The sequence below is a fragment of the Rana temporaria genome, chromosome 1 (genome assembly GCF_905171775.1).
Source record: "Rana temporaria chromosome 1, aRanTem1.1, whole genome shotgun sequence".
NCBI lineage: Eukaryota > Metazoa > Chordata > Amphibia > Anura > Ranidae > Rana > Rana temporaria.
The window spans coordinates 233,090,302-233,105,273 of record NC_053489.1 but is presented as its reverse complement, the minus strand read 5'-3'; the positions used below and the strand labels follow the sequence as shown (position 1 = coordinate 233,105,273).

The 14,972-nt window shown below is 38.4% G+C and overlaps 1 protein-coding gene across 1 annotated transcript in view; it reads left to right on the top strand.

Moving 5' to 3' along the window:
- Positions 1 to 5,965, top strand: part of FAM222A (family with sequence similarity 222 member A) — a 104,201-nt gene extending 98,236 nt beyond the window's left edge. The window contains exon 3 of the mRNA XM_040351687.1: positions 4,429 to 5,965. Within this exon, the coding sequence (XP_040207621.1) occupies positions 4,429 to 5,672 (1,244 nt within the window). The 3' untranslated portion in view covers positions 5,673 to 5,965. The remainder of the gene's footprint in view (positions 1 to 4,428) is intronic.
- The last annotated feature ends 9,007 nt before the right edge of the window (positions 5,966 to 14,972 follow it).

Here is a 14,972-nt window from a genome sequence, read left to right as displayed (position 1 = left end):
AATCTATGCACAGTTTTTTTCAATGGAGGTGGAGAGGATGGGGCCCATCATACCTTCTTTAGGTTCTGCCTAAAAAAACAAAGCTATTAATTATCACAGTGCCAGAAGTACAAGGACAGGAAGAGCACCAGCATCCCTACACAAAGATTTCTACAGGATCCAGCTGCCTGCAGGACACGAGACATATGCCTTTACTGGCATGCACTGTTAATAAAGCTGTAGAGAGTTTTTTTTGCATAAATCTATAAGACCCCAAATCACTCCCCCTCACCTAAAACCATTCAAAAACACCAAGATGTAATGTCATCGCCACCGGGTTACTATTATGAACAGCCAATTAAAGCCGATTCCGGTCGCCCGGTGGGACAGGAGAGCCTGCAGAACACAGCGGGGGGGGGGGGGGGGGCCCCGCGTCTCCTCCTGCTGCGTGCAATAGCAATCGAGTGGTTGGTGAGACGCTCTGGTTGCTATTACAAGAGAGCCGACAGTCAGCTCTAAAAAATGGTAGCGGGGTGATGCCCATAGGCATCATCCCGGTATAACCACTGAAAGTCCACTGGAAGTGGTTAAAGTGGTTAAAGTCGTAAAGTCAGTGCTCACTATTACTGCCAGCCACTCTGTTATAACAAGCTTTACTACACAGTGTATGTATTTTTTTTTTATTCTGCTGCTAAATATCTTTTTGCACATTGTCGATGTGCCAGTCATTCTCCTTCCTTAATCTAAGGACTACAGAGATAGGGGCTAAGATCCCTCTCTAACATCAGTCGTGTGGTTACGTGACGTGGAATAATGCATTTAGCTGCAGAATTAAAAAAAAACACATACACAGTGTATTATATCTTGTTATAACAGATGGACTGTCAGCAATTGTGAGCACTAACTTTACTGCCACATGGAATAGGGGCAGGAGGGGTGAGTTTGGATATCGGCTCACACACAGGAGCTGACAGGCAGGGAGGGAGGGGGAGAAACTGCCGGCTGATTGAGGCATGTAAACTGACCATGATATCTTGGATCAGCAGCCGTGATTATCATGATCAGCACACTAAGGGGAACACAGGAGCAGGCAGGATCAACCAGGTTTTTTTTTACAGTATAGAAAGGGACAAATGACACAGCACAAGCACTATGCAGTTTAACATGCTTTTAAGGAACAGGATCTTTTTTTTTTGTTCTAGGGTTACAGCCTCTCTAACTTCCAATCCAGTGAACCTAATAGTATGTAAAAGAAAATCCACTCTTAGTTGTCATGGAACATGTGTTTCCACTGGACGACATCCTCTGTATTGCTGTTCTGGTGAAAGCTCAAAGTTTTGAATTTCTTATCGCTTTTTCCTGCTGGGAGTAGTCTCGGACAGGGTGAATTTTCTCAGTGGGAACATGGGCAACAGTAAAAACCTGTATCTTTGATTTCTATTTTAAATATATAAGATTGATCAGTTTTTTTTTTCCAGTGCCCCTCTTTCTTTTTATTATTTTATCCCATATTATTTTCCTGTTTAGCAAAGCAGCTATATTAGTTGTACCATCACTCATCTCACTGTTGCTTCAGGGCAACAGGAAATGGAAGATCTTTTTAGACGTGGGTAGCATTAGCTACTGATGCCACTGCTATACGTTTGATAAAAAAAACTCTAGTTTCCTTTAAAATTGCTTAGATATACATTAAAATGAATCTTGAATGTCTGCCTTTTTCTGGAAAAATATTTAAATAGCTAGTATTCAGAGATGCTAGATCCTAGAATGCACACGAACAAGGCTGAGACACATTAGGAGGACTCATATCTCACACTGCTCATGCCTTAGTTCTTAGGGAAAGCAATGAAATGGAAAACAGTACTTGGAAAACTCGGATTGTTTTTGCACAAGGAACATTGTTGAAAATATATGCAAAAAAAAAAGTTGTTACCCATTGTAGCCAATTAAACTGCACAATTTTCCTTCATCGGCTTAAAACATTTAGGCAAACTGCTAAGCGGCTGCTATAGATAATATTGCCAGTTCATAAATGTCTCCAATCATCACAAGAAGTCCAGGCAAAGCATTAGCAAATATGGTATGAAGAAACCACATAGACCTTTTCATCCTCATTTGTATTATTAGAAGACTGTTATGCAGTTCGTTATACCTTGCATCTCCACATAAAATATGTGCCAATTAACTGATGCTTTGTGCTCACTCTGAGCTACTGTACATCACATTTTAGCTCTAAAAATCTATCAAACAAGGTGATACAATGTATTCTTCCTACAAAAACGTCAACCTTTCCATACACCAACCATTTTTATGATAAAGGGTTTAACAGTTTTCTATGGTTTTTCACCCAAAAATGTATTCTGTGTTTGGAGAACAGAATTTTCCAGCATGCTGGTTCACTTAATTGATTATTGCTAATAAAGGGTGTTTTTGTGAATGCTTGTTATTCTTTAATTATGGCACCTGATACTCCCAGATAATTAAAGCAGTGCCTAATTTGTTTTTGCTTGATTAAATTGCAGTGAGTTTGCTCAGCATAAGTAACCATGCAATCACACAATCATCTAAAATCAAAAGTGGTTCTATAAAATCTGCAGTACAAAATAAAGGCAGTTATTTTGCCCGTAGAGGTCTGTGCATATCAACATGTATCAAATAGAAATATCACTGAACATACTGTTATCCCTCCATCAATTGCAAACACCCGCTGCAGTGTCTAAATGGCAGATGGAGTAAGGGTTAAATTATAAAGTGTAGATTTTTTTTTTTCCATTAATTATAGGGAATTTTTAGCGACAGCAGTTCAGTAATTTTTGTCTCCCCAAGTAATTTTGGGTGGAACCAAATGCCACAGTTCTAAGGCTTTTTGTCTGTTAACAGAAGAATAGAGACAAATGTGTGCTGAACTGACAGCTCTTTCCTCCCCTGTCATTAAATTATTAACTGCCATCTCACAAAATATGGACTTTTTTTTAGTAATCAAAAATGCTTTTTTTTTTTTAAGACACAAGACATAATTTACCTCTATAATCATTAACAATGCCGCCCGGAATGTTCTGCGTTTTGAATATTTTTGGCAAGTTTTTCTTCTTTCTTTCAACTGCTGTGAAAAAATGCAATCTTTTTGAATAATGGATTTTTTCAAAAGACTGCTAGGTGGTCACAGCTTTGTCTAGAACAACCTTTCACCTGCATAATGTCCGACTTTTATAGCTGACTTTTTCTTATTTTTTTTCCTTTTCTGTCTGCATGAAACTCTGCCTGGCTATCTGGGGTTATTTTTCATAATTTATTAACTCTAAATTTAGAACATTAGATTAGCACATTCTGGATCATTTCATTAAGTATTAAAAAATAAAAAAGAATATTGATAGCCAAAGTCCAGGTAGTTGAACTAGCCAACCAAACTTCAATTTACAACAGTGTGCTCTGTTACGAGATTGGTTGATTTAATGTAGTGCTAGCTAAATCAGCCCATAGATATAACAATCCACATCAGAAGCTTTGAGATAACGTTAAACCACTGTAATGCTGGGCACAGTCAGAACAAAATTCAGCAGGGCCCTCCCTTTTCAACAGAAGTCGAATCCTTGAAAACTGTGGTCAGTCAGCAGCTGCAGCCACTGATTAGTGTATTTTGACAGTAGTGGGAGACGCTGTCAGAATACAATGTCCCCTTGGTGGGTATTCCTCCATTCACCTCGCTTGTGTGAATGTTTTCTGTTGTTTTTTTCATTTTTTTTTTTTTTCATTCAGCCCACTGGCTATGCCGGACTTATAGCTCACTATTGGGCAGGGATGCTACAACAGAATATCTGTTTAGGGAAAAGATGGAGAAAAAATCCTAGTTAGCTGATCTTACCTATTAGCCCATCCGTCTTTAGTTGACCATGGACAGCTCACATTTTGACCATGGTCCTGTAGGCACCATTTTGCTCACCAAAAGACTATTTAAAAATTGACTGAGCTAGGTGAAATATTATCATCTGAGCAGTAACTGCAGCCTATCACTGTTTGACAGTGCCATTGAATCTCCACTGTCAGCAATTGCATCCAGGAACCTGTAGATGTCCAAATACAATAGCCAGCAGCAGAGATTTTGATTGTTGGCTTCTCATTTTGCAAATACTAGATGTCTGACTGTCATTCTCACTAAGCAATTCAAAAGTTTGTTTCTTACCCAGAACAAGTATGTACCTCAGGTCTGTTGCTCAGTGTTAAAGTTTGTCCATTTAACAGCTAGACAACACAACAGCCAGAAAAGGCTTTTTCAATAAAATCATATTCCTTCCTTATTTATCCATCTACTTGTTCTTCATGGTGAAGCCTATATCTTAGCATTAGCACAGAACCCTACAATGGTTTTAATTGCAGGTATGAACATTATGTAATGTAATGAAAACAGAATTACTAAGCACAATCATAATGATTTATTCTTTCATTTTCCAGGTGAAACTGCCACATCAATGCAGACCACAAGATACCCAAGTCCTTCTGAACTAGATGCCTATGCACAGAAAGTTGCAAACAACCCACTGACTATCAAGATCTTCCCCACCAACATCAGGGTTCCCCAGCACAAGCACCTAAATCGGACTGTAAATGGTTATGATACCACAGGCCAGCGTTACAGCCCTTACCCAATACACACAAATGGCTACCAAGGCCTGCTTGCTATTGTTAAATCTTCTAGCAAGAGTGTAGTGAAGAATGTAGAGGGAAAACGAACTAAGATTTCTGCTGCACAGGTTGGTGTTGCTCCTTACACCATGTCAAGCACTTTAACACAAGGCCAACCTTGCAATGGACAACTGAGCTATCTTGCAAATCAGAAGCAGTTGGATGCACCAGTGCCACCCAATGTGACTGTGGCAACGTCAGTCATTCCTTTAACAGGTAGAAATTTAACACTCCAACAGTCAAATCTGCCCTCCATTCAAAGCATAATTTACCAGATTAACCAACAGTGCCAGGCTCAAGCGTCTCACCAGGCTTGTCAGGGCATAGTGGTTACTAACTCTAGTCCAGCTAAGCAGGGAATGACCAATGGCTTTACTGCAATGACCGGGGGCACTGTGGCTTATGCGGGCACTGTCTTGCAAGACTGTAGAGCAGGCGCTGAGCTGGCACTAGGATCTGCCCCAGTGGTAGCAAAACCTGGATCCTATCAGGATAGCATGGACTACCTAATATGGCAACAGAAGCAACAACAGCAGCAACTTCGGATATACAGTGGAGGCAGTGGTGGAGGTGGAGCAGTCAGCAAGTCACCAGAAGTGTGCCCTGGAATATCTCGTCCTTATACACTCGCTAGTGCCGTTGAAAAAGTCAGCTCTTCACCACTGAACTGTGTTGGCATGCATGGTAATTTTTCAGTGGGGCAATACTTTGCTCCCCCATGGAACAGTATCTTGGTCACGCCCACCAGTGACTGTTACAATCCCCAGGAACTTGCCAATGGTCACAGGGATTTGGGGGTACATCCATCAGATGGACTAACCAGCATCCCCAGCAAGACCCTTTGCAATACCTCTATCCTTAGCAGTAGTCTTCAGTCTTTGGAGTATCTTATCAATGACATTCACCCACCTTGTATTAAGGAGCAGATGCTTGGCAAAGGTTATGAAACAGTGTCTGTGCCAAGGCTTCTTGATCATCAGCATGCCCACATCCGCCTGCCCATTTACAGATAAAATTCTTGCTTTTTATGTAATGGTGGCCAACACTGGTTGTAATCTGTAAACTAGATTATGCTACTTAGCCCTAAGAAGGTATGTTTGTAAGTGCAGTGGTGGCAGAGGTGATGTTAGGAAACACCCTCTGCTCTGCACCTAGAATGCATAGCATTGCAAGTCATTCCCAACCAATAATGGTTGCCTCTTCCCCTCTTGTGCTTTCTGTTTATGGCAAGTGAAAGGAAGAGAATGGCTCTATCAACACAGGTTTTCCTTTCTTTCTCTCAATCAAACAGTAACAGAGACAGAGCTACTGGCTGTACCTTCTTGATTCTCCATTTCTTTTTAATTTTGTTGTTTATTTTTGTATTTGTTGAAATCTCAATTCTTGTTTCCATATATAAACGTTGTGTTTAAATGCAGCAACATTTCTCACCACTGTGGAATAAAAATGAAGGCAGTAGGTTAAGTATTTATTTACGTTATACATGAAGAGATTTTTGCCCCCCCCCCCCCCCCAAAGTTATAACCTTATTTTCAAGTATACACATTTTATTGTAAAAAAATTATTATTTAAATTACCAGATCAAATTAAAGAATATTATGTATCCCCAAACAAATAACTAAAGTTTCTTTTTAGATATAGTCTTTTATTTTTTTTTATATATTTTTCTTAACATGAAGATACATTCTCCGTATACAACATCAAGTAATTATGAGTTATATTTAATGTTTAAATTATTACTTCATCTTCACATTTTGTGGAATATGACTATGTAACAAAACAAGTTATTCTTTCATGTTTACCTGACCATCTACCAAGCCTACTGCTGTTTTTTGTGTTTGAAATATGAATTGCAGGTTGATGCTTCATATCCCAGTATAATGATCCTTGTGATCACTAAAATAACTGTTCATTGGGGGGCTGTGAAAATGTGGACTGTTCTTAATTTATGTCATGAATTCAGGGGTCTTCAGACATTGAAATTTCATGTTAGCAAATATGTCCATTCATCAGTTAGCCAATATAGTTTCCATCTCTGTATGTGATTACTTTGTAGTAAAATCTTACATACCAAATATAACACTGTAAAAGGTTAGTTGTAAGAAAAAAAAAGAGGTTTTGTAAGAACTATGAGCCAAAAATACAAGTTGCCTTTTATAGACTGGAAATATTCACAAACACATATGCAAAATTTTATTACGTTGGCAAAGATTAGGGCATTTGGGCAGAGACTAGGGTTTTCTTTTTACATACTTCATTCACTTAAAACCAATTGCATAATACCCATTAGAGTAAATGTAGGGCTTACCCATGCCAGGCACTGTGCATTTCAAATTGCAGTAAAATTTACCCACAAGAATCGATAAATTGTTTTAAAAAAAAAAATTTTGCACCAATTCATTAAAATCTGTTGGGGGAACATTTTGCATTCTCTGGTATTTTGTTCATTGATCTGCGTTTTGTCATTCAAGTTAGCTGAAGTGAAAACATATGCCAGTGCTTGTTAAAACAAAATACATTTAAAAAAAAGCATTTTTGTCTTAATGTAACCTTACCCTTTTTTGTACAACATATATTCGTTAGCACAAAAGGCTATGTGAGAATTTAGACCAGTGTTTTTTTTTTTTTTTTTTTAACCATTTATTTTAAATTAGAAGTACAGCCAGAGCTCGTTTCTCTGTACTTCTCCTGTAGAACATAGGAGTGCAGTCTGTTCTGCACTCCTGTGACCCATTTTTAGTCACCAGCAAACATCACAGAGCCAGTCCAGGCTGGGGAAAGATCACAACCATATGGTTGGGATACACCCAGGAGCCAGGACCAGCACCTGGTTCAGCCTCTCAGCGAGCCACTGAGAGCCTGAGCTGGATGCTCTCACCCCCTCCACAGCCCCCAGTGAGCAAATAGGGTGAGGCGGGCAGAACAGAGAGCTGGTGACTGTCACCTGCTCTCTGCTCACAGAGCTCTGAGAACCGAGCGATCAGTGGTCATTAATTGCTCTGTTCTCAGTCTTATAGCTGCTGCATCCACCTAGGTAAGCATGATTGTTAAAAGAAGTAAAATCCCCAAACTTCTCTTTTAACAGTAGTAATAAAATATTTTGTGCTTTTTCATTGTTTTTTTGTTAGACAATAAATATGCTTATTAACATAAGCAATTAATAAGGCAGACCTAAAACACTAGTTCTCCATTTCACAGACAACTTTGCCAAAATTAGAATGCCTGTATGTATGTGTGTATATATATATATATATATATATATATATATATATATATATTATAAAAATATGTAACATCTTTTCAAAAAAGTCCTCTCTGTGTTCTGATTGGTAATAATTAAGCCACATTTTTTTTGGGAAATTCGCAAAAGAAATCGCATATTTGTTTGTGAATGTTACATGCTACTTTATAAACTTGTATTTTAGCTCAGATGGTATCTTTCTGAAAGCTAAGTATACAGGAAATTGTTGTGGAGTTCTACATAGACGGGACCATCGTGCCTTGAAAGTAACAATTTAATAGAGTCCTTTTCCTGTATAGTTTGCCTAAAACAAATTTTATTTGGAACTGCATGAGTTTTTACACTTAAACTTTTAAAATTCCCTGAAAATCATATTACCATATTGGTAAAAGGGTCAAGAATTTGTGGGTATACCTAGTAAAGTAAAATATACTACAAATAATATGTGATTTATACATATTTTTGTTTTCCAACCTGCTGATTTTTTTCTTTATCCTTGTTCTCTTTTTCTTGACAACCATTTATGTGGAATGTTTGACAGAACCCCTATTCTCTGGATACAAACAGTTAGGAAGGAGCAGTTATGTCAGATGCACCGTGGAAAACAATGTCAGTGGATGACTTTGCCAGTTTGGTGGACCATTTAGCCAGAAACTTCTTTTTTTCAGTTCCAATATACCGCTAAAGGGAACTGTTACTTTTTTTTAAGTTTACTTTTAGTTTGTGGTTACTAAAACCAAAATGATCTCTTTATAGAAACTACAGTCATTTTCTCATTTTGCAATGCACAACTGCAGTGCAGTAATTATTGTTTCAATTGATTATCCCTCCGGCAGAGACTAACATGACACCTCCAGGTGTCAGCACAACACATCTGATCTCCATATAGCTCTACCGTGGCATCAAAAATACAGGGTGCCAATACCCAACCAGCGTATTAGTAACTGGTTGCCCCCAACAAAAATAAGGTGCCTAGTGTGAGAGGGAGTCAGAGACAAGTAGGCTGGTTGGAACCAGGAACCCAAATTATTTGAGTAGTGAGGTACTACCCAGAGATCAGATGCTGCCTGCAGGTGACTACTATTAAAAGATAGGTTCAGGTTTAGCAACATGTTACAACTGTATTTAGAGTGTAACATGTTGTTAGGCATTTATTCATTCATTCATTCATTCACAGCAATCTATGAATGAACAAACAAGTCCTGTCTGTCACTGCTGCAGACGGCTTGTGGTTCTCAATGGACTATGAGCACACTAATCAGGGCTCTTATAGTCCATACTCCAATTTTCAAACTAAAAGCCTGTACAGAGGTATGGGAAGAAAAATAGAATGTTTGCACTTTGCACCTGCAATCCACTGGTTGAGGATGCAATGCTTTGCAGGCCCTGTGTAATAAATATAATATTTGTTTTGCCTCCATAAACATGTGGATTTATTATTTTTCCACACAGGTGAACTTATCTTTTAATGGCATGTAAAATCCGCAAAACCTTTGTTTTTAGGGTAAAAAATAGAGCAGGTTTACCATAAGAATTTGGGAGGATAGTAACCTAGTCCTTCTTCTTTTATACAATTTTATTCTTTTTGAATAATTTTTTTTTTATCTGAAATTGTTAAAAATAGGCTAGACTGTAGATCTTAATCTTTCACAAGACACAATTGATTTGGCTCCCCCTACTCAATCTGTTTAATTAATCCACAATGTGTTCAAGTCTCTTTGGTGATGAAATGTTTAATTTATGGAAACCAGAGATTAGTCCTTTTATTGTGACTTTTTTTTCCTTTCTCTTTCCATTAAATCAGTGGGGTTTTAGCCCGGTAAATGTAAGCATTACACTCAAATACATGCGTACACAAGATTGTGCTAAGGATGCAAATGTGTTTTTCGGCTTCATTGTTGCTGCTATTAACAGCTGAATACATTGCTCTTCTACTCTGAAACAAAATAATAAACATATATATTATCCAAAAAATCTATATAATCATGCCAGTGTTGCTTTACTGGATAAAATAAATACATTTTGCTACTCTGTCAGAAAAGGTTGGCAGAAAATAAATTAATTAAAAAGATGGTAACGTGAATTTTTTTTTTTTAGGCCATAACTTGCACTAGTAAAAATCTAGATCAGAAGAGAGAATGCAGGAGGTTATTTAAAGTAAATACAAAATAATAAAAATACTTGAAAACTTGAATATAATTTTTGTAGTGTAATAATATTGTTTAATTTACATGTTGGCTGCTAAAAAAAAAAAAAATAAGAACATTTCCTCATACGTCAATCTTTTCTTCTTTTTTTAGTTTTTGCACGAAAAATTGGATCTGCAAGAATTAGTTGGCCACTTCTGCCATCTTAAAAAAAATGTAATTGGTTTACATCTGGACTTATTTTTTCAATATTTCAAATAGATAATAGACCAGAAACTGAGTAATTTGTGAACATGAATCACTTGTATCTATTACAATGACGTCATTGTACAAGGCTAGCAGTATAAGTTGTACCATTCAATCTGTGTATGTACAGTAATCTGTTTTTTTCCCCCTTGAACCCGATTAAGTAATTGCTGTGAACAGAATGATGGAAAAACTGTATTGGTAGCAAAGCTGAACTATCATACATGCCTGCAGTTTTTTTACTAGTATTTTACTAGTATTGCAGGAGCTATGAATTCCCCTTTCTGTTTAAGTCCACGTCTTTTGGTCTGAATGCACATCACAATGTTGGACCAGCAAAGGGGCCTGGAAAGGGGGTGGGCTGAATGTCAAATTTCATGCTAAACTTGGTATATGCATAATATTCCAGGTTTCCAGCCTCCCGTTTTTTAATTTTTTTAAGAGGGTGAGGGGATCATGCAGGAATGTATGGGCACCTCTATATCCAGTTTGGGAATCATAAGATAATGACACAATTACCTAATGTCTACATGGCAGTGACTCTGAGAACCATACTTAGTTGTCGTGATGAGAAATAAGTTCAACTATGTCAGGTTTTGATTGTTATTTGGGCCCCTGTTATTGATATTATGGATATTTATAAAGTGGAATTAAAAAGTGGATTTAAAAAGTCTCCACACACCCAAGGACACATATATGCTGTACCCCTCTACCCCTCTCTTAATTAGTGCCTACAAAAATAAAATGTTTTTGTTGTGATTATAATACATGGACCTTCAGTTTATGTAGCCCACATGAATGTACCACTTAGGGTTCATGCACGGGATGAATTTTTTAACCACCTATGTTATTGGGTGCTTCACACCCTCCAGTTACCTTTATGAAAAAGCACACAGCTGGGTGACATTTGTGGTCAGGATTTTGTGCATGAGCTGTTAAGGACCATTTTTCTGACATAAGAGTGCACTCACTGTAAAGTCTGGCGCATTCAGTACAAAACGGAATACTCTTTTTTAGATTGCTGTTAGCACACACTTGTACACTTTTGTGACCAATAATTAATTAGCAAGTAGGGCACATGAACATATTATCCTTTCCTCTATTGGTATCTAGTACTTAACAGAGGGGGACTTCCAGATTCTTACTTAGAACATCTTTTCTACAGTTACTAAATTTTTTCATTACTTTTGCTGGTTTTTATGCCCATACTCTTTCACCTTTGTTCTTAAAGTATAACTAAAAGGATGGCTGCATCTGACAGACTAGCAAGTCATAAGTAATTTTATAGCTGTAAAAACAGAGAAAATACTTTTTTTGCCCCCAAAACTGTATGTTTCAACAGTTTGAGCGGGTAAGGCCAGTGTGTGGATGGTCATTATTTTTTAGGAGACCCCCTTTTTCCTACTGCACGGCATCCCCCTTATATAATATATAGAGTGCCAATGAATATCAACACTGTTCCACCCCGTATAGGCCAGAAATTATATTTTATTTTTAATCCATACAGGTACACCTTAAGAATTTGCCAGCATATCAACAGTCTAAAGCAGGGGTCTCCAAACTTTTCAAACAAAGGGCCATTTTTCCCCCCTTAAGATTTTAGGAGGGCCAAATTGTGGCCAGCGGAGACAGCAAATGTCCCGGGCCCAGCATCGTTGACAATAAATATGGCCTCAAGGTTGGTCTCAGGAGGAGTAGTGCCCCTATTATTAGGAGGAATAGTATTTCATCATTGGTATCAGTGGGAGGAAATAGTGCCCCCTTGTTGGCGTCAGTGGGAGGAATACCGCTCCAAGGGCCGGATAAAGGCTAGTAAAGGGCCACATCTGGCCCTCCGGCCGCAGTTTGGAGACCCCTGGTCTAAAGCAAACATCACATTTTTGTTTCATTAAACTTTAACCTTTTATCTACAGGTCATTCTATACATCTCAATTAATACATTTAACACCTGTATTTTTATCTATTTATTTTCAGTTACACATGAAAGAGTTACTTTTTACATACAACCCTTATCTCCTTACCATCACTTTTCTAAACCAGTCCTTTCTAATGAATCTTTGAACAGTTGCTAATTTTAAAGTGCACACCAGCCCATTTTATTTATTTGTCCTTTCAAGAGTTTCATATTGGAAAGTGTCACATTTAGCAATACATCCATTCCTATTTCACTACACTGTAAGCTGATGGGATCACATTGATTGAAGGGTTGCTCTCTCCTGCATACAGGCCACTGTGAATTCTGCACTACAATTGTTCTGAAAATCAAAAGCTAAAAACATGAACATGTACCTTCTGATATTGCTTTCCCAGAGTAAAACTGAAATATTATTTGAACTTTGTCTCTTGTCTGTTTCATTTCAATTTCCTGTATTTATTGTACAGTTTATTAAAAGTGCAATTTATCTACTGAAATAAGTGATGTTTACTTTTTTGGGAAATATATTACTTTGGGGACTTTGAAATAACAATGTGGTAAATAGCATAAAACCTCATTATGAAACATGTTCTGCTTTGAACAAGCCACTCTGGGAAATCCTTGGAATTGTAAAAAGGCATATTTATATGGATAATTAAATAGGTTACCTTTTTTGTAAATATCCTAACTGTGCACACATAATAAAGTTAGAAGTTTTCCAAAAACAAAATCCTTAGTCACTTTTCCTTAACCTGTGTACCAATACCATCAGTTGTGGGGCATCCCTACCATGACATTTTGTACTGTAAATCTCCATGTTCACAATTGTTCAACCAGAGAAGCTATGGGCCAGATCCACGTACAGCGGGCGCAACTTAAATATTGGGATTTAAGTTACACCGCCGCAAAATCTCTACCTAAGTGCCCGATCCACAAAGCACTTACCTAGAAATTTGCAGCGGTGTAACTTAAATCCGTCCGGCGCAAGGCGTGCCCAATCTAATGGGGCGAGTCCCATTTAAATTAGGCGCGCTCCCGCGCCAGACGTACTGCGCATTCTCCCGACGCGCTTTGCGAGAAGTTACGTTGCGCCGAGTTTTGAGAATCGCGACGGGCGTAAAAGAAAAAAAAAGAGTTGCGGCAGGGGAATTTTTTTTTTTTTTTTTAATTTGACAGCGACGCGGGAAAGAAGGGTCTACTTTTACATGGTGTACTAAGTTTACACTTTGTAAAAGTAGCCCTAATTTTGCGACGGCAAACTAACACTTACGGAAAAAAAACGAAGGGAAAAAGCTTTGTGGATCTCCGTAAGTGCTAATTTGCATACCCGACACGGAATTTCGACGAGAAATGCCCCCAGCGGCGGCCGAGGTACTGCATCCTAAGATCCGACAGTGTAAAAGTATTACACCTGCCGGATCTTAGGAATATCTATGCGTAACTGATTCTGTGAATCAGCCGCATAGATAGAAACAGGGATACGACGGCGTATCAGTAGATACGCCTGCGTATCCCTTTTGTGGATCTGGCCCTATGTACCTAGTTGAAATTCATAACGGTATCCTTTTACCTGCCAAATGATTTGTAATGAATTACACAACAGCAGCATAGTTTGGACAATATCATTGGTCAAAACGCACATGAGCTGGACAATGCAAAAGCAAAATACTGACAAGGCCTTTGCTTCTGTTAGCTTTTTTTTTTTACAGCACACGTGCATGCAGCAGAGTCTGATTGGCTACTAGTGCTGCCCCTTGGGAATCATATTGATATCAAGCCAAATTCTAGTACGTAAACTAAGTGCATTTAAACAACATTTGATTATATTTTTTATTGCATTCATTATTATTACTATTATACAGGTTTTATATAGAGCCAACAGTTTTCGCAGAACTTTACAACATGATTCATAATTACATTCACTGGTGTTTTTTTTTAATTAGCCTGAAGTTCAGCTTTAGTTATGCCCAGTTATATAGTTAATAAAGTTCTGAACACCAGAACCCCTGGCAAGAAAAAGGCTGTTAAAAAAAATGCAGTAAAAGTCGTGTATTGCACACGCGTTTAGGCACGTCTGGAATTTGAAAAAATAAAACGTTGTGGTGCTGCAACCCCTGAATTTAGTGTCCACCGAGGCAGGTGCAGTAGTCTATGCCAGGATATACGCTGTACATACCATAGACCATGGGTGCTCAACCTGTGGCCCTCCAGCTGTTGCGGAACCAAAGGGTCCCATGAGGCATTGCAAGCCACCGACAGTTACAAGCTTGACTCCCAAAGGCAGAGGCATGATGGGAATTGTAGTTTCGCAGCAGCTGGAGGGCCACAGGTTGAGCGCCCATGCCATAGACAAACATAGAGAAAGTAGAAAATCCAGCACCGACTTGACTGATGTTAAAATAGTTCAAGCTTTATGACTCAGGCCTCGAACACACGACCGAGGATCTCGGCGGGTGAAACACATCGTTTTCCTCGTCGAGTTCTTGTTAGGCTTGTTGAGGAACTCGACGAACCAATTTTCTCCTATCCCGTCGAGGAAAAAGAGAACATGCTCTCTTTTTGGCTCGACGAGTTCCTCGACAGTTTCCTCGATGAAAAATGTACACACGACCGGTTTCCTCAGCAAAAAAACTCTCCCACCAAGTTTCTTGATGGGTTCTGCCGAGGAAACTGGTCGTGTGTACGAGGCCTAAGGCCCTCAGGTTGGAGCAGAAACCTGTCAATTTTTTTTTTTTTTTTATACATATGATGGATACTTTTATGT